General features: G+C 42.1%; 1 protein-coding gene across 9 annotated transcripts in view; it reads right to left on the bottom strand.

Moving 5' to 3' along the window:
- The window catches only part of TOX2 (TOX high mobility group box family member 2), a 349,869-nt gene extending 330,780 nt beyond the window's left edge, over window positions 1-19,089 (bottom strand). The window contains exon 1 of one of the 9 annotated variants that reach the window (XM_053244055.1): window positions 18,779-19,089. In XM_053244055.1, the coding sequence (XP_053100030.1) occupies window positions 18,779-18,880 (102 nt within the window). In that variant the 5' untranslated portion in view covers window positions 18,881-19,089. The other 8 variants (XM_053244052.1, XM_053244053.1, XM_053244060.1 and 5 more) reach the window with 8 other exon arrangements.
- Between the last annotated feature and the right edge of the window lie 2,363 nt (window positions 19,090-21,452).

Consider the following 21,452-nt stretch of genomic DNA (forward strand, 5'->3'; position numbering starts at 1 on the left):
TTGAACTGGCTGCATGCTCCCCTGAGATACAAGCAAAAATGCAACCCCATCCAAGACCACAAACTCTTACATGCAACCTGTGGGTAAAGCTAGAACAGTGCCTGTGGCGTTTGTAATCCAAGTGAGATAAACTTTTTTTTTTTTCAGTAACATTCTTCTTGACTATCCCCCTAAAAAAACCCCCAACCTATAGACTAGAAGCTCCTGAAGTAATTATTTCCTCTGCACATTAATAATTCCACACAAACACGTGCACTTCTCTCCAATATATCTCATCCATTTTTATTTCTATTTTATTAGTAAACTACACAAACATGGAAACAAGTATCCACAGGATGATCAGAACTCAAACCAATATCTCTTCAACCTGACAACTCAATGACCTAGAGGCAGAAAGAAGTGAGAATACAGAAAGATATTGAGATTGTGCACATTACCTCCAGCAGCCGCTGCTAAGGGCTGCGGGGAAAGACAGGAGCACCTGTCTTCCCTGGCCGATAAGCAGCAGCTTCCCTCCACCACACCACGCGCCCACATGAGCTGCAGCACAGCAAGAGCAGGACCTGGGAGTGGGAGGACTTCTTCCCGCATCCCAGAGTGCCACACGGCACAAGCGCGATGGCTGCTCTCCTTACAGCAGCCCCCGCACTCAGCGCAACCACTACCTCCCCCCAGCTTTCTGCCAGAAATGGCGGCAGGCCAGGGGGAAGCCTTTTAAGCCAGTGGCAATCATGCACACAATTGTCTGCCAAGTTTAAATGAACCAAAGGTTTGTTTAACTTCAGCTAACCACCAAGTAAAATATTCGGGCTAGTGGGGGCAGAACCACTGTGATCGGGAGCGATCCCAGCACTCCACATAAGCAGCACGAGCCAGGGCTGGGCTGCTCACGTGAATAGCCTCAATGAGTTCTTACACCCCCACAAAGCCTACAAGTTTGAAGTAAGGAGTAAGAAGTAAGGATGCGCTCACCACATCATAATAGACCTTACCACACTTTAGTGTTTCTTTGGTTCATATGAATAAACATAATGCAGATTTTTAAAAATGCAGATATAAGCCTTTTACACCTCTAAAAAAGACATCACCTCCTAAAGAAAGGTTATTTTATTTTTACTCTGCACAGCAGTAGCTGAGCGTCTATCATAAACAAACCCGGGGCATGCGTGATATATACCAGATGGAATGGTGAGAGATTAGAGTATGAAACGTTGAATTAATAATTCATTCTTAAGAGGACCCTTAAGCCAGATATCTTTCCTAACATCAGTTTTCTTCCCAAGACAGGGGAAACACACACACACACACACACACGTAAATCATGCTTACATTCTGCAAGCATTCCTTGTGTACCACAAAATGACCAAGCACTCTCCCTTCACTCATAGCTAGTTAATGTCCAGAAGAGTTTATGTGTTTAGAAAAATGTATTTATATCTGCAGCACTTAAGCTTTCTCGTGTTTTTCAATTTCTTAAGCAAGTTTCGTGGAAATCCAGCATGGACCGGAATGCATGAACTGGAAAAATATAGCTTGTTCGCTGCTTCATAATTGAGTGAAAGTCCAGACTTTCTGTCTTGAAAAGTACCTGAGAAAACAGCCAAAGTTTGTCAGAAGGTATCATTCCCCACTGTGTTCCAATGAGAGTATTTTCCCGCATTTTCTGGCAAATTAATCAATTCTTGCAGGATCTTGTATTTTTCTGGTGGTCTGGGCAACTCAATGAACCTACCTGTAAAATGGCATGTTTCTCTCTTCCGCGGTTAGGTCTGGGAGTTTCATGCAGGCAGTCAGGCAGTCAGTGAGGCTCAAATAGCTTTATATATACCAATATCGATACACACCACATTTTGGAGGAAAACTTCCAATAAAGTTGGGTCTGAGACTTGCCAGCTGTCACACTGGATTTAGTCATGTATTATGGTATCTAAAAAAAGAATTCTCAACTCCAAGCTAGTGTAAGCTAGCTCTACAAACATCACCAGTTTCATTCTATGTCAAATTCTTTACTTTTGCAGTTATTAATTTTTATTTAAGGTTTTAAAAGTTTATATTGTCCCCAAACCACCAACAACAACTGGACATTCCCATCCAATTTCTAATACTCTATACATACACACAGACAGCACATGCCATTTGAAATGCCGGGTCGGGTTTTCATACAAGCCAAAGAATGTATGTCATAACAAAAAAATGTTTTTGACATATCATGTCTGTAATATGCTAGTTCATCCTGAACTACAAGGTCGAACGTTAAAGTCACGCATCACTCTATTGCTGGGACTTATCTAGATATGATGTTATGGAACTGTTCTCTTAGTCACCATCAGTGCCTGCAATATTTGGTCTTCAGTACATCTGGCAAGAGCTCACAGCACTGGGATATTTCCCAAATCAAATGGTTGAATGGGTGTGTGAGCACAGAGCACAAATCAAAATCTTGAACATCCCACCTCATTCCACAATGATACCACTTAGTATGGCTATACTCACAACCATCTTCAGGAGGGGAAGGAGGGCTGGGGAGAAGGTAGGGATGGACCTACCTTCCCCCCAGACTATCAGGGGGAGGGTCCTCTTTGGAATGCTGCTAGGCACCCACATGATCCATCTGGGCTGCCCAAGACTGGGCTCAGCTGCTCGTGTGCACAGTCTTAGTGAGACAGATGGCCAAAAGAAATGGGTCAGACTTATTCTGATTGGATGGGTTGCATATCCAGCAGCTTTTGGTTGGATAAATCTAAGTTTATGAAGTTGACCAGTATACTCACACTGGCTCACATTCTGTGCAGTGCTAATATGGTAGACTAGAGCAGCATACCAGCTGAAACACTGTATTAGAGCTCAGCCAGGACATTGCTGAGCAGTCAAATGTGCATGGAGCAGGAGTGATTTTCACTGCTCTCTCCTCCCTCCAAAAGTACTTTTGGCTTCAGATATATGTCTACGAGGGCCACACTGCCCTCTGTGCACAGCTGGCTGCTCAGCAACATACCACCTGAGCTCTGAGACAGCATTTCTGCAGTCATGCTGCTCTGTTCCACCCTACTAACACTGTGTGTTTTGGGAGCTCAGAGATAACAGCAGCCATTAGGGTAACAAGCAGAATGAACAGGAACGCTCTCTTTAATTAGTCTTAATTCCAACCAAGTGCGAGCACCATTTCAACCAAGTGCTATTGGCTGGGACAGAACATTTCCACACAGTGAGCCACTATAATTCTAGTGCCTCAGTCTGAGGCAAAGATCTAGAAATGTTTTTGAGAGGTGTCTCCCATTGAAAAGACTGGATCTTATACTCCAGTTCCTCTTCCAGAACCCCTGCAAGCTACCTAAATCTTCGAAAATGTTTAGCTTTCAGATCAAATTCTCAAACTGAATTTAAATAGAATGAAGTTACTGGGCACAGGAACTCACAAAACTGTATCTAAAATGAATGAAAGCCCAACATCTTAATATATTATTAAGGAAAAAAATCACATCTGAGAGATTGTATTTTTAAGAGTGAAAAAGAGTTTGGTTTCATATAAAGTACTCATACCAAGCTAACCTTCTTACAATCATGCTATAATTTGAGGTCAAGAAACCACCTCAGACTAAAAGTCACCTGATTTCATCTGATGAGGCTACTTGGAAATGGCTTGCAGTATTGCCCTATGGAAACCAATTTTCAAGTAATCTCTTCACAACAACAATTACTGGTACTGGACCCTAATCTAGCATTTACTTAATAGCTACATAATATAGAGAGCTGACATTAAATCACACAGCAGCCATGAAAAAAGTTTAATTATATCTGCAGAGGTCAGCCAATCCATGCAAAATGTTGTTGCTGTGGAATTATAATCTTTAGCATCCTACAAAAAATCAGGCTACAGGCTACACAGAATCCATTCCTATTTTCAAAATAAAAATGGCATCCACCACTTCAAATATGTAGAAATGAATATTAAAAGCAGAGTTCTTTTTAACACTTTGCTCATACTTCACATAAGCATTTAAAGCTGGCCAAATAAAAGTGAAGCAAAGAGATGATTTTAATATTGCTTTGATCAATCAATGGCCAAATTCTGCCTATCACATTTTAAGAGCTTCTCCACTCTATTGGTTTACCACACACTAACACCAAGATTGAATGTACATTTTACATGGAGTTGACCAGCACTGTCTATATGGAAGAGGGGCAGGGGGAATACAACTTAATGATGTAGTCAAAACAGGAAGCTGGGTTGGAAGAGTCCAGATCTCTTTGAAGATCAACAAGTTTATTCAGAGAACATTATTTAGAATACTATTTAAGAAACATTAGGAGAAAATTCTTAAGAGTGAGACCAGTTCAACAATGGAACCACTTACCTAGCATGATAGTGGCTCCCCATTGCTGGAGGTCTTCAAGCAGAGGCTGGACAGCACCTGTTCAGGATGCTGTAGCTCTGGATTTCCTGCACTGTGCAAGGGGACTAAATGACCTACAAGACCATTTCCAACTCAATGATTCTATGACTGCAAAAAGTTATTAAAAACAAGGCCTGACATCTGCACTAGCACCGCTGTGCCATCGCACAAAGGGGGAGGGGCAATTTTTAATCTCCTCTTCCCTCTGAAGCCCACTGTGCCTCCCAAAGATAGTTTCCTGAGGTCATGCAGCATTAATCTGGATGTAAGGCACCTAATGGTGCAGTGAGGAAATGACTTGATAAGCAAGTCAGAGGTTGCCAGTTTGAATCCCCGCTGCTATGTTTCCCAGACTATGGGAAACACCTACACTGGGCAGCAGCAATACAGAAAGATGCTAAAAGGCGTCATCTCATACTGTGTGGGAGATGGCAATGGTAAACCCCTCCTGTACTCTACCAAAGACAACCACAGGGCTCTGTGGGCGCCAGGAGTCGACATCGACTCGATGGCACACTTTAAGGCACTGCTACAGCGCAGCGCTAGTGTGGATGTCAACCAAGATGTATGAACAGAAATCCAATAGTTAGCCAATAATTCAGCCATCAGGGTTGCAAGTCAATTCTTTGTTGCCCTCTCCTTGAATTCACCTCCCACACTGGCCATAGCAGAAGGATGTATGGGCCACAGGCAAAATCCCTTTAAAAGTCAGGGAGTCAGGAGGGTACATAAAGTATGGCGTCTTTTACTCATTTATGCAAACATGCATTACAAATTTGCCTCATTTGTGCAGTTTTTATCTGGAAGAATTGCACATGCACAGGTTGGGATGTCATCACTGAAGGCCTTCCTGTGTATTCCCTGCCACCTGAAGTTAAACAGGTGGTGACCAGTGAGAGGGCCTTCTCATTTGTGCTGCCCAGTATATTTCTGTATCTGTCAAATTTGATTGAGGTGGATTAGGAGAGGAATGGATAGAAAGTTTGGATCAGTTGTTGACCCAGTTTGCAATTCTAAATTTTAAAAACACAATAAAATGTTGTAAATCAAAAACAAAAAATGCCATCAGGATTAGGGTGCTATGAACCACCAGAACAGAAAAATGTGTGGGGATGGTAGAAGCACAGACCCGAAGAGCTAGGCAGAGATATTTCATGGGCCATATATGATCTACAGGCCACTTTCTGGGATCCCTCTGGGATCCAGAAGGTAGCAAAGAATAAAATTCTTATCTGCAAATCTTTGTATTGGGAAACTCAACATTCTAAAACACAGAATGAAGCAAAGTAATTGTTAGCAAGGCTGTGTCATAAATTACATTTCTGTCTTGTAATATTGCTCAAAGATAAGAAATTCATCCCAAAACACAAAGCTGTATTTATAGTAAAAGCTGATTTTGAAATAAAAGAAACTTAAATATCAAATTTCAAATTTCCAGGTAGCATTTACTTTGGTAGGATATCTGGACCCACAACACCACATTTGTCCTGCTTAAGGAATTCAAAATACCATTGGAAGAATACAGCAAAAATGTTGTAGAAAACAGAAACAAAAAACATGATCATCACTGGATATAAAATTTTCTAGGAAAACTCCATTAGCAGCAAAATAACTTATTTTTAATGCAGAGCTGTTAGGAAAACACAATCATATGCTTCATTTATGCTGAAAGATATAATCCAACTCTAGTAAAAAACATTTAGAGCTTTATTTGTAAGACAATGAATACAAAAGGTAAATGGGGGGGAAACTCATTCCATGCACATTAGCCCTCCTAGTGAGTTCACAGTAAAATGCTGCTGTTAGAGTAACCTGGATACAGATTCAGAATAGTCTATGCACACATTTTATGCAGATTATAGCAGTAACATAATAAAAGCATTGGTTGATGAGACATAGATCGCACCACAGAAGGGTCTTTAAAACTACCTGGAGTTTAATAAAAAATAAACAGGGCAACCCCACCACACACACACACAACCCCACCAACATGGGTCAGAAGTATCTTCTACATTGATAACAGTACCCTAAACAAGAATAAAATTGCCACTTTAAAAGGTGACTCTGCTCAGTTATCATACAGGGGTGCAGCATACCCTACCGTGCCAGTATAAATAAAGGACATGTCATTGGCATGGTTATAAACTGTAGTGCATGCTCATGTTCTCTTATATTTAACAGAGGAAGAGCAATGGCCCCTCCAATGCCTTCAGTGATTGTTGCTGGTGTCTTCCTTATATTTCTTTTTAGATTATAAACCATTTGAGGACAGGGAACTACTTTTTTCTGTTTAAATTATATAAATATTCATAGTAGTTGTGGTAGTGCCAATAAAGATTGTTTCAACATTCTACCATTATAAACCCTAAACATTCTATTGGTCATAAAATCTAAAGTGTCTGTCCAATCTGCCTGAAGGTTTGCAGACATCAACTAGGTGACATGAGACCCAATCCCACCAAATCCAGTGCACATCTATTGCAAAATGGCTGAGAAGCAACAGTAAAAACTGACCCGTTTCTAGAGATGTGCCTGATGAATTTCTGCAATGTAATACATCCAATTGCTGATATAGCTACAGCATCCCACAAATGGATTGCTAAGTGAATATGCCATAAATACCTTACACTAATTCTTCATTCTCACAGTATTTTGCTGCAGTCCTCAAATAACCTGCACGGGATTCAATGAACAGTTTCAGTCCTGGAAATTTGTCCACGCTAACACCAACTCCCCAGGTCTATCAAAGGCTACTAGTCTGGTGGCTATAGGTCATCTCCAGCCTCAAAGGTAAGGTGCCTCCAATACCAGTTGCAGGGGAGAAGCAGTAAAAGAGAGGGTGTGCCCTCACCTCTTGCCTCTGGGCTTCTCAGAGGCATCTGGTGGGCCACCCTATGAAACAGGATGCTGGACCAGATAGGCCTGGGGCCTAATCCAGCAGTGCTGTTCTTATGTTCTAAAACTGATAACAGAAGCTAGAGAAATTGCAGACAGCTGAATCAAGTCTTTGATTTCACTCAAGCATTTAAGAGGATTTTTTTTCAAACATGAAAAGTGATATATTAAACAGCTTGCCTGCAAACAGAAAGGATTGCATAGCCATTACCATTTATATTGCCTCTCCGACCTGTGGAACTCAATGACACTTGATATAGTAATAACATATATTTTGATTATGTTCAAGAACAAAGCAAACTGAGGTGGCATCTCTGACTGAAAAAGAAAATACTGAACCAACAGAGGCAGCAGATAGTCAATTTGGAGCAAAGCCAAATAAAGGAGGGAACATAATTCACAAACATGCTCATTTCCATTTGTCTGCATGGAGGAAACGTGTCAGCATGTTCTGAGGCAACCAGGCAATGTTCTCAGTCTTCCTGTTCTCAATTGACATGCAGTTAAGTGCAGTTAAACACAGTGCACAAAGTCAGGAAGAGTTCCAACCTAGAAATCTTTCCTCCATCTTTCATTTAAATTAAGGGATGAGAAAGTGCTTGCATTACCAGCAGTCTGATGGTGGAGAGTAGATGTATGTATGTATTTATCAATCTAATTTGTACATCGCCCCAAACTTTTGTCTCTGGGCGGTTAACAATAGCATAAAACAAGTTAAATACATATATAAAAACTGAAAACAATTTAAAAATAAACCAGAAATTAAAACCTAAAAATTTAGGAAGCTGAGAAAGCTTGGGCAAAAAGATGGGTTTTCAAGTGGTTTGTTTGTTTTTTTAATTGCCAGAGATGGGGAGGATCGTATCTCAGCAGGGAGCGCATTCCACAATCTTGGGGCAGCGACTGAGAAGGCTCATCTCTGTGTAGCCACCAAACAAGTTGGCGGTAACTGGAGACGGACCTCCTCAGATGACCTCAATGGGCAGTGGGGCTCGTAGTGAAGAAGACACTCTCTTAAATCCTCTTTTCTGGAGGAATAATATGTGAAACTGCTATACATCTTGAACTTCTGTCTGGACATTGAGTATAGTGCTTAGCATTCACGGGGGAAGAACCATACTTTGTAAGAGATGCATCAAACAGAATTCCATCAGGTGTATCTGTATGAATTTATTGTGGCTTGATTGGAGACCTGTTCAGTTTCTGGCTGAACATGTACTTTATTTATTTATTTATTTATTATTTTACATATTTTTATACTGCCAAAAACCTACGTCCCTGGGTGGTTTACAGGTGACATTTTGGGGAAACACTGTGGCTTGAAGAGATGCAGCAGTCAGAAACTGATCAGGGGCATCTCTAATAAGTGTTTGGGAAAGCTGCACTTGTTCAATTTCTGCCACTGCATTTCTTAAATGTTGAACTTAAATACTAAGGCAAAGTGTATGTGCCAAACTTCTAAAGTCAGCATAATATACGAGACTGTACAAAGTCCTTACAGCTAACATGGTGTGGAAGATAAGATGGGAACCTTAACTTCAGATTGCTATGCTTTTTAGAGCACAAGTGAAAACTGAAAGGACCTTAACTCTGATCTTAAATCAAAGGTTTTTGGATGACTGAATACACAGAAAGCAAAAGAATGTTCCCACCAGCAATGCTTTCCAGAATGCAAACCTGATGGTGATCTGCCCTATACCAGATGAAATGAGAATGACTCATGGTACCAGAGCTAACATTACAGAAGCAGTGGGCTGCATATAGCTTCTGAGGCCTACTATACAGCCTAAAAGCACTTGGCAGAATTATGAGAATCCCGAGTTTTGTTGTTTTATGTTTCCAGTCTTAGTGACTGCAGGAGCAAAAACAAGGAGGCAAGCACAGGGCACCTGATTTCACTGCTTTTCCATTTACAAGTTACCATTTCAAAATTCTTCAAAAGCAGATTCAGATTTTACACATTTGATGGTACCAATTTCACATTAATATTACTGCAGTGTAAGTGGAACATATTTACTGACTGTTGTTATGCACCAAAGTCAGGAAAATTACATGCAAGCTGTGTTACTTACATGCATCTAAATTAAACAGATTAGCCTCAGCCTTCCATTTTATTATATATTTTCCATATGACATACAAAGCGAAACAAGCTACCCATCCCTGCATTAGTCATAGAACAAGTTCTAGAGATGTATGCAGTTATTCAGACTTGTTTCTAAGCATCACACAAAATAAGCTTGCAAGTTTTTAATTTGCTATCTATTCCACTGCGATCTCTTTTTATTCACCAAATGTACAAGCAACGTTAGCATACCATGCCTTTCAAGGGGATAATGAGAACTGGTCATGGCAGCCATATTGTCTAGCATAGTGTTCAAAATATCTCTATTATTCTAAAAGTAACTACAATAAAGACCCCTCTCTACACATAAAGCTAGAACAACATTTCTATGAATGAATGGGTATTCATTATTTAGTTCTGAATCCCTGATTTAATAAAGCCTTCGGCAAGAGAGCTTCAAACACTTTCTATTATGCAGATGGAATGCACACACTATCAAAGCCTATGCCGCGGGAAACAGAGATGGTGCATCAAGTGACTTGAACAATTCTAGAATGTAAAGATTTTTTAATGACAAGTTTTTAGCCTACTTAACAATATTCAGGAGTAGGCACCAAGTGTGGGGCCCAAATACAAAAATTTAGAGAATATATTCTCTTTCTCAACAAAAATTAGCAGAAAAAAGAATTATGTTTCTTCAAAAAAAAAGCTGGCTCAGGAGAGTAAAACGGTAAAGGAAATATTTTATCTTCCAGCATGCCGAAGCAATAAAACATTGGTGGGGGGAGGCCACTGTTTACTACTGCAATTTACTGTGCACGTAAAAGTCAAAAGAAAACAGAATGTTCCATAAAAATTTATTCATTACATTGACCCTCTTTTATACTGATAGGTCAAAACCAATTTCTGATGAGTTCTGTTAAAAAAAACACCACACACACAACAAATATTGGTACGATTTAGCATTCACCTGAATGCCAACCACTTAATCCTTTCTGGCTATGAAAAAATGTATATTCCTTTCAACAACTGAGTATAGAAAAGAGAATTGTAATGATTAGAAACTTTAAAATAACAGAACTATTAAAAAGTACATGGTTTGGCAAAACCAGAGTTTATTCCTGTTCATACAGATATATTAATAATTTAACCTGATTTGGAGAATATGTACTTAAGAGTTCCTAGCATTTCCCCCCTCTAGGATATATCGGCAGTAGAGATGCTATTGAGATTCCCTCCCTCTGAATTTGCTCCCAGATATAGCGGTTCCAATTTGCCTTGTCCCAGTCCCAGAGTGGCAACAATGCATTTTCTTACGCCCATTCTTTCAGTTTGGAATTCCAGGATCTGTAAAAGCCACTGGGAATGCACCATTTGCTCTTGCTACAACTTTCCATTTCTTTCACTTGTAGCAGTTTTTCCCTTTATGAAAACTCATACATACGTCATGTGTATGAATGATCAAACATTGCTTTCTTTTTTTTTTCCGTTTTGAGCACACGCTTCTGCACACAATGACATCATCATCCTGTTTTACTTAAACTTTAAATTGACTGGCTTACTGGTGGTCATCTAGTTCCCCGTGATAAGCTCTCTCTGAATTGCTCTGATTTTACTCTCTCTGGTTATTTATTTATTTATCATATTTTTATACCTCCTGATATGTACATCTCCAGGCAACGTAAAAAATTTAAAATATTTAAAAGTCAAAACAAATTAAATTACATGACACAATAAAAACATAAAACAGTTATTAAAACAAATTGTTAAAATTATTAAAAATTAATTCTAATTAAAAGCCTGCAAAAACAGGAGAGTCTTGAGTGTCTTTTTCAAAACAAACAGAGAAGAAGATGCTCTTATTTCAGTAGGGAGCATATTCCAAAGCCCTGGGGCAGCCACAGAGAAAGCCCAGTCCTGGGCTGCCACCAAATGGGCTGGTGGCAACCCTAACCAGACTTCTCCAGAAGATCATAAAAGGCTGCAGGGTTCATGAGACAGGAGGCGCTCTCTTAAATAGCCTGGACCTAAGCCATTACAGGTTTTATAGGTAATAACCAGCACTTTGTATTTCACCCGGAAACATATCGGCAACCAGTGAAGTTCTATTAAGTTCTATGTTGTGTGGTCCCTTTGTGTTGTTCCAGAGACCAATCTGGCTGCCGCATTCTGTATCAATTGCAGTTTCCACACTACGTACAAAGGCAGCCCCACGTACAGCACATTACATTAGTCAAGCCTGGAGGTCACCAGCATATTTACCACTATTTTAAGGTCATTCACCTCTAGAAACAGACATAGCTGACATATCAACCGAAGCGAATAAAAAGCGCTCCTGGCCACTGCCTCAACCTGAAAAACCAGGGAGAACTTTGGGTCCAGGAGCACCCCCAAGCTACGTACCTGATCTTTTAGGGGGAGTGCAACCCCATCCAGAACAGGCAGATCTAAACCATATTTTGGGTCCGTCCCCCCCACCCCAGTCAGTACCTCTGTCTTATTTGGATTCAACTCCATAATGATCTCCCAGCACCACTACCTGATGCACACAATCACATACTCAAAAAGCAAAAATAAATTGGGATGTTTTAATGCATGCTGATGGTAAAGGCAACCCACACTGAGCATTAGCCAGGCAGAGAGAGATTAGAACAGGGAACTAGAGGTGCAATAGCAAATGGATCAACTGAAAGATCAAGTCAAATGGAGAGTGTAAAGTAACATTGCTGTGATTTTGAACATACAATTGTGTGCACAAACAAAAACATATATTGATGTTTTAATTTGTATGTTTGCTCACTCGCCCATGCCTTACCTGAAAGAATAGATTTTATTCCTGCAAGAAAAAGAAAGCTGTTGCAAGGGCAAACTGTGCATGCACCAATTCCAAAATGAATCAGAGGAAGTCTCTATTAACAACTGGATGACAGGCAGAGTGGAACACTGAGCACAGTCATCCACAAAAGACTTGTGAACCAGAACAGGGGAAATCCCGTCACCTCTAATTGGTAGTCAAAACCTACATAACAACTAAATTCTTGCCCCAAACAGTTAGAATTATTCTCAACATAAACTTTAACAAGTATTTCTTGCAAGAAGAAATAGAGAATCACACATGACCACAATGGCAGTGCCCTTCCCACCACTAAAAAAAAAAAAAGGTCGAAACATGTTGCGCAAGCAGCATGTCGCACCCAGTTGGGCACCAAGTCCAGTCCAAGTAGCCTGTGCAATGAAACTAAAGCATAGCACAAAGAGGAGACTTCTTATTTCCAATTTCACAGCACACATTCTCACTTTCTCACAGTACTTCACTGCCATTACAACTGAGAGAAAAGAGAAAAAGACTAGGATTAGACAGCAGTGCAAACATACCGATGGAGCAAATGGCCCATGCCACACACTGCTCACTGTGGGCAGATTTCTTGCATAATCACATTGATCAGGAACTTGGAAAATGCTATACTAACGCTACTAACTATTCAACTGTAATGAACAAGAAAGTCTGCATTTACACCTATATTATTTTAAAACCCCAGACCAAGTTTACTTTTACAGTTTTCTCCAGAAATAAAAAAGCCGATGCCAAGCTTTATTTTATACATACACATACATATATATATTTAAAATCCAATGTGGATATGCATAATATCTCTACCACAGTTCACTGACTCTACATTCCAATTGCACAAAAATCCTTCTATAGTGCCTCCATTCAGTGGTACCTTTGACTAAGGAATTTAGCAACTAGGCCCTTTCTGTAGTATAAACATTCAAAATGCAACTTACCTTAAAGTGTCTAGCTCATAATTTACTTTCCACAGTCATAAGATTTGTGGGAACTTTTAAAAAGGCGAAGTGAAACATTCTCTTTTAACATTCTGAGTTTCTCTTTTAACATTCTGAGCTTGTACATTTTAAGAAAATTTATAAGTTTTTCTACACAAGCGACAGAAACTGAGAATAAATTCCATCAATTTTATTACAAATCTTTATAGCAGGCTTCACAGGGAGGGGGACTTTCTCAATTTGTGATATGTTCAGCAACAACAAAAGAAAGAGAGAGAGATAAGTGAAAACCTGAAAGAAAAGTCTATCCTAAAAATCCACAAGAAACAAACAGTAAGAAGATATTTTGACTTTAGCGATCATGAACCACGGCTGTTACACGTGTGACATTTTTTTCCTACACTCGGCCCATCTCTACATAGGGAAAATAGATGTTTAAAATTGCACAAAATTTGAAGAAAGTGAGCCTATTTTATCTATTGTTTGTTTAAAACATTTTAATCCTTCCTTTTGACAGTAAGGTCTACAAGGCAACTTACAAAATAAAATATTAAAAACTAATTTTTAAAACTTTTAAAAATTATTTTAAAGAATATTTTTAAAATATTAAAATTTTAAAATATCACAAATTATCTACAACTAAACAAACACAATTATAACAAAAATCAGCAGTGATACAACAAAGTACACTCATAAATTATGCCATCAAGTCAGTGTCATTACATTCCTAGCTATTACATTCCATGTGATTTTCTTGGTAGAATACAGGAGTGGTTTACCAGTGCCTCCTCCCGCGTAGTCTGAGATGCTGCCTTTCAGCACCTCCCAGTATCGTTGCTGCCCAATATAGGTGACTACAAATGCATTTTCTAGACACAATCTGGGAAGCATAAAAATGAAGTTTTAACCAGACATCTAAATGGCAACATTTTTTACTCATGGCAAATTGTTCTTGGAATGCTACAAGCAGGGCCCCACCACAAAGAAAGCATGTATGCCTGCGGCCACCCACCTCACCTTCAAATGTGGGAGCCCCTAGAACAGAAGCTCATTAAAAATACCCTAATACATAGGCAGGGTCATATGGGGATCTGGTGGTCCTTCAGATACCCTGTCTTCAGAGTGTTTATGGATTTATAAGTCAAAACCAGTAATTTGAATTGTTAGCCAAAACAAACTGGTAGCCAGTGAAGACCCTTAAGAACTGACAAGTGAAATATGGTCAATTCTACTATTCAGCTTCAAGCAAAATACAACAGGAGCAAGTGGGACAGGGAACAGTAAGCAAACATCCGCAGGGAAGCATCCTATTGGACTGTGTGCTAATGCAAGTATCAATAAAGTAGGCTTGAAAGTAGACAGTTGTCTGGTCTACTGTGGTAAGAATTGCCTCCAGGTGACCAAGCTGAGATTAAAATTTAGACTTAGTTATTTTTCTTCGTTTAAGCGATCAATACATAGATAGTTTGGTAAATATTCATGTCGGCTGGCCATTTCTTTGGACTACGTTACAAAGCAGCAGTCAGTATATAGGTACCTAAGAACAGCTTAGTATTTACATAGCAAAGTTCAGATGTTCAAAGTGCAATCATCCTTACCAGGTCAGAATGACTAACATATAGCACAATGAATAGTGAGGCTAAGAGAATAGCCTCAGGTTGCCACATTCCCAAGGCCACCTCATGGATGTATGGCTAAGATGCCATTTAAACCAGAACCTCCTGGCTCATAGCTCACACTCTTCACTATCATGCTGAAATAGCTTTCAACTGATTACTCTGTGCAGACAACTGGACAGTACCCTAGAGCACAGCGCACTGCGTATGACTGAGCAGTCATGTAGACATTAGACAAGCCCTATTTGTAAACACCCTGTCCTTTTAAAATGGAAATACTGATGTATAACAGGTACCTCAGTGGCTGTAAAAAGCAACTATAGCTTGCTGCAGTGCACAAATGAGATGGCAAATCTCTAGATAACAATATCCTGTTCGGTAAGTGCACAAAACAATTACATTAACATTTCAGGACGCTTTGAGCTATACAGTGTTTCTTCAGAAAGCTGGCTGGCTGTATTAGAACTATCTACTGGCTTAGAGATAGCAAAAGCAGAGCTATTACTATGCCTTTCCCTTAGATATTTATACACTCTGTGCCTAGAACTGCACACAGTCCTTCTTCCCTTAGAGTTTCTCCACCCACTTTAAAACAAAACAAAACACAACTCATTTAGAAGGAAAATCACTTCCATCATGGAGCTTGAAAATTTATTCTATAAAATTCCTCTTATTTGTGTTCGAGCTCCTCAAGAAACACCAGAAAATCTCTAGTATGCGTTGTCAAATTCTCCATTGTCAAAGAGGAAAAAGAAAAGCAAAAACTAGGCCTTCCTCTAAATCAGTCTCCTCCAAGGAAGTATTCTTTAATTATAGGAAACAGAGGCTGCCCCTAATTATGCAAAATCTCAGCCAAGGAAGGGCAGAGTCAACAACCTCACACACACACTCCAAGCCATTTCCCTCTTCCCATTCAGGTCCCATTGAAACTTTTAATGTTTTTCATGACATTCACCAGGAGGATTCAATGAATTCCCAGGTTTCCCTACCTTTCCTTCTCCTCCTTGCATGCTGTATTACCTGGGTTTCTCAAACTACGACACCGTTGGGGGGAAAAACCACCTGTAATCCATGTCTTCATACAGTGTTCAGCAAAACGATATGCTTATCACTGGTGGGAAAGAATCCACACATGTGACCACCTATGTAACACATTTTTAGGGCTCTGGTAGCATCTCAGTAGAGAGCAGGAGAAGGCTGAAGGAAAACATCACCAGTTCTGCCTGGACATCACCACTGCAATCCTGCTATCTTTACACACCAACATTTACTCCACAAACATGTTTGGCCTATTCTGACAGTGCAAAGAGTATCTGACAGCAGACGAAGAAACATCTATAGAGATGACTTTTTAAAATAAAATAAAAATGTTTCTCTTCTTTCCTCTCTCTTGTTTTAAGATCTTGGTAACAGTGACAACAGCAGCACCTGGTGGCAGTGGTCAGTACTTTGTATGCTCCTCTATATCACCTAAGCCAGATTCAAAACTCAAACTTGAACTTTTCTTTATCAGAGAAATTGACAAAGTACTATTACAGCACTCTGTCACTCACAAGCACTCTCTCCTGGCATTGCAACAAACAGCACTTTATGAAACCATACATTAACAGCAAGTGACTTCAAACTAACTGCAACTGCAAATCATTTCCCAACATGCCCAAGGATTTAAGCCCATCCTCTCAGGAACATTTTCCTTGTGACCTATCCATAGTCAAAAGTTTCTGGGAAAGTACATCATGATGTAACTTCCTATTAAACTTTGGAACTGCCACAGACCTTTCCCTTGCACCCGTTTCTATGGACAGTTCAAATTGCAGTGCTATATGCTTCAACTTTTCAGATAAACAACATTATATAGCTTTATTCTGAACATTTTTCAATCTCTGTGCTTGTGAGAGCTAAGCAGGATTTTAGAATTCTTTTCGGCAGTGTTTATAATTCCGTTTTCTCCAAAGAGTGCTGTTGCATGTATATTCCCAGATATGCAAGTTGTCATGTGTGTTAATAACTGATATTTTGATAATAATTGAATTTAAACACTTCCTCTCATCAGAATCAAGGCATTTTATTGTGTTGTCAGAGTGATCATTCTTTCATGAATAAAACAACACACATTTGATCATTTTTGCATTTGAGGAACAAAATTTCAAATTAGATTTGATCGCTTGGAAATATATATTATGGATTTGTAAATGTTTGTATAACATTACAGTTTATATAACAAGTCAGCTGCAAGTGCAAAAAGTCTGAACAAGAGGTGAATGTGTAAATGTACATATTAGCAAGGGGATGATGGAGAGAGCTCTAAAGATTTGAAACCATGTTACTTTAGAAAACTCCGCAAAGCCACAAAAAATAAAACCAGTAGACCCTATATGTGTCTACAACTTTCATTACTTTAATGAAATCTAAATGGCAAGATTTGACAATACAATCCAGCTATATATTGACGCTTGGTTAAATACAGCATAATCCAAAGTTTCAACCAAATTCTTCTTCCATTAAAATGTTGCAGTATTGTAGTCCTCAGGCTTTGAAAGGATGATACCCGGAGAAGTACTAGCAGTATCGTGGTTTTTACGTCTTGCCTCAGTTCAAAAATTGTTGACTAAAACACCCAAGCTCTCAAATATTTTCTTACCATTCTTTTTCTCTCTCCCTCACACACACACACACACTCACACAAACAAGCACATTAAAAGGGTACATTTCTTGCAGTACCAAATAGACAAATCTAGGTTAGAGAGGTTTCCATGCTGTGCTGTAGATCTTATAAAATATACATAACCCAGGTCTCTCGGTTGTATTTAACAGAAGTAATTGTGTTGTGGGGAGGGGGAAGGAGAGGGAAGAGGTTGACAACTGAGGGAACAAGAACCTGCAGTCCAAAGCCTGAGTTAGGGAAACACTAAAAAGCTATTAAATTCTAACCAGCTATTAAATTCTAAATTCTATACAAGGCAAAACCCAGGTTCGCCCAGCCTGACCAACGTGTCATGTGGATCTCTCTGAACAAGACGTTAAAGAATTGCAAAATAAACAATGATAACATACTCACCCTAAAGCATGTCTCCCCTGGTCTGTACATTTTCCAACAAGAACCATCGCCAGGCACGCAAGAAAAACACTTCAAACCAAGCAATCTCTTGAGCCCATACAATGCCACTCCTCCCCCACAACACACACACACACACTCTTCTCTGTTCGGATCCCCCCCCCCCCACTTCTATATAATAGTGTTTACCAAAACCGAGAGGTTTAATCCGGGGTCTGAAGTGACGACGCAACTGAAATCCAACTGCCTCCCTCCCCCACCCCATCCCACCCCACCCCACATCCCCCACCCACCCTAAACACCGGCCCCCACCTCTCCCTCGTTTCCAAGATAGGAGAGAGAATGGTCTCTTGCAGCTCCCAAGCAAACAGGCAGCCCGGGAGCTCGTCTTAAGCGAAATAGTTTTGAAATTCCCTCCTGCAGGATGCAGCCGCTCGCTTGCTACCTTCAGCACTTGGCTCCCCAGAGGAGGAGAAGTTTCAGTCTCGATTATTTTGTTTTGTTTGGAAGCGCTTGCTACTTTCCCCCTTACGGCTGGCCATAAAGCAGGCAGGCAGGCAGGCAGGCAGACGAGCTGGCTATGGGACTTCGGGGCTACTTGCAAAGAGACCTGCTGCAAAAGGCAGGACGTTTCCCTCCCCAGCGGCGCAGAGCCTCTCCAACGGCGGGGGTACAAGGGGGCGCTTTGCTCAAGGGTGCGACTGAGCCAACTCTTGCACTGCCCCGAGCGGGGAGCGCTGCTGGCGGTGACAAGTCCCGCGCCGCGCGGTGTCCACGCGCGGTGCCCTGCAAGAGCCGACGCGACCTCCTCCAGTGCGGGGCGAAGGTGCAGCAGCGGCAGCCCCGGGGGGAGGGAAGGGCCTGCTGAGTGCACGGTCCAAGGCGGAGGCGGCGGAGGCGGCGGCAACCCCTCGGCCGCCCCTTTGCACCCCGTCCCCGGCTCCCTCCACTCCCCACCCCCGTTACCTTGTTGCAGTGGTAATAGTCCAGGGGGCCCAAGCAAGTGGGGTCGGCCCCAGGCAAGGAACCAACGGCGGTGGGGGCGGAAGGGTAAAACCTAACGTCCATGCCGGGACTGCGCGCTGAAGAGAAGAAAGAGGCGGCGGCAGCGGCAAGAGGAGGCTCCAGCGGGCATGGAACCGGCTCCTCCGGCGGCGGCTGCTCTGCCTCTGGCTCAGGGCGGGAGAGAGGGAAGGGGAGGAGAGGCGGGGAGAGGGAGGAGGAGGACGGGGGGAGGGAGCGCAGCCCAGAGCCGGCTCCTCTCGCACTCTATTGTTCCAGGCACCGAGGCGCGGGGGGTGGCGGGGAGCGAGGAGGAGGAAGGGGGGAGGGGAGCGCGCCTGGGACCTGCCTGGGCTGGGCAGGGCAGGGCTGGCCTCCCGCAACAGCCTCTCCGGCGGGCGGGCGGGCGCTGGGCTGGCTGGGGCCGCCACAGGGCAAGGGGCTTGTGGCACAAACACACGCGCGCGCGCGCCCCGCCTGGGACCTGCCTTGCCCCGAATGTTAGCAGACCCACACCGGGCGACGACTGGCAGGCCGGAGGGGGCCTGGCACGGCTGGCAGCTCCATAGGAAGGGAGGGAGCTGAAGAAGGGGCTGTTCCGCTTCCCTCAGTCCTCCCCCCCCCTCCACCGCACCCCACACAGAGAGAGAGAGACAAGTAAGGTTGCCAACTCTGGCCGAAGCCATGCCTGGAGATTGCTTGCCCGCTCATGCTCTCCAGATTTGATTTTATTTTTCACAACAGCAGGCTTGCTCTTTCAGTAGGCACCTGGAGAGGGATGCTGAGGCTCCAGACCATTTCTGGAGGGCTGGCAGCCCTGCACGTTAAAAGAGGAAAGGTTTGGGGCAGATTTCTACACGTTTGGGGGCTTCACACGACGTACACCAAGCATAGGGTTGCCAACATTTCATTGCCAGAATGAGGGACACAGGTTTGTGGGGGCTGGCTGGGGGCGAGGTGGTGCTGGGAGGTGTATGCAGTGGTAATCAAGAGCCTGAGTATCATTGACGTATATGTAACTGAATTGTATGCTATTGAGTAAATGAGGGACAAATGCTGCCCCTATAGGGACCAACATCTCATCCCTGAAATGAGGGACATCCTGCATAATGAGGGACAGTTCGCAACCCTAACCAAGCACCGTAGAGAGTTGAAGGTGCGGCTTGGGTTTCCTTTCACCCTGGCCCCGGGAACCTGGTGCTGCCCTCACTCCCCGCAATAAATATCACCCCCAAATGAGCATTCAAACAAACTCCAGGGAGCCTGGACTTGGCTCCTTACACAGGGCTTTAGACCCACACACAAAGGTGCACCTAGGTAATTTTGGAGCCTGAACCTAAAGGCCTTTGGAGGGTCCCCCACTGTAAGTTAAGCATCATCCCTCAGCATACAAACACACACCCCGTGACACCAGCAATATTTTTTAACACATGGGCACATACAGCAACTGACCTAACAAGAATGTAAGAATATAAAACAGATATATTTATGCAAATATTCATGAGCAGAAATATTTCAACACACAACTGAACAGATTCTCATTCCGCACATTTCTTTCCCCACTCTGCCTCTAAAGCACCTGACACAGGTCACAATCACAATCACACTCGGCCACCCGGCACAGCGTGGGCCAGCAGCACGGCATGGCGACCACAGCCCCAGGACAGACTAAAGAGGATTTGGGGGGCCCCAAGGAGTGTCCCAGTCCCAGTTAATAATCTTGCAGTCCTATTTTGTACCAGCTGCTGTTTCTGGAGCTTTCAAAGGCAGCCCCACATACAATACATTGCAATAATCTAAGTGAGAGGTTACCAGAACATGAGTAACTGTGGCCAAGTTATCTCTATCCAGGTACGATCATAGTTGACATATCAAAGCTGATAAAAAGGCTCTCCAGGCCACAGAAGTCACTTCAGCCTCTAGCAACAATGCTGGCTCAGTTAGTACCCCCAGACTGCGGACCTGGTCCTTCAGGGGGAATGCAACCCCATCGAACAGACCGAATATCATTAACCCAGGCAGAGGAACTAACGACCAACACTACATTGGTCTTGTCTGGATTGTTTCAACAGGTTTGCCCTCATCCAGTCCATCACTGCATCCAGGCATTGATTCAGGACAGTCACCACCTCACCTTCATCTGATAAAAGAGAGAGATACAAAATACTAGTACCTTTTCCCAACAAAACTCAAGAAATCAAACTCGAGCTGTTCAAGGTGGCCTAACTGGAGAATGGCTGAGCCTCTCAATTCTGTGATCCCCACCAATGTGACCACACAGTAGAGGAGCTGGACTTTTCTCCCAACATAACAAAATAAAAGAGAATGATTTGGATCAGGGTGTATTTCAACCAAATGTTCTTAGCAAAAGAATGATGGGATTGTGAGAAGTATTGTACCAGTTAGCTGTGAACACTTACTCCACCCTTAAGATCTATCAGAAGGCACTTTAAAAAACCAAACCCAGAATGTGGAGAGCTATAGGAGTGCTTTTTCTAAATTTTATGCTGCCCAGAGGGAAAGCACCAGCTCAAACCTCCTAGGTCTGCCAATTCCCATGATAAATAGTTGATAGTACCTGTGACTTTTTGTGGGGTTTGTGTGTGGGTGACTTCCTGTGCTGCAAGGACAGCCCTTC

The sequence above is a fragment of the Hemicordylus capensis genome, chromosome 4 (genome assembly GCF_027244095.1).
Source record: "Hemicordylus capensis ecotype Gifberg chromosome 4, rHemCap1.1.pri, whole genome shotgun sequence".
Taxonomy (NCBI): domain Eukaryota; kingdom Metazoa; phylum Chordata; class Lepidosauria; order Squamata; family Cordylidae; genus Hemicordylus; species Hemicordylus capensis.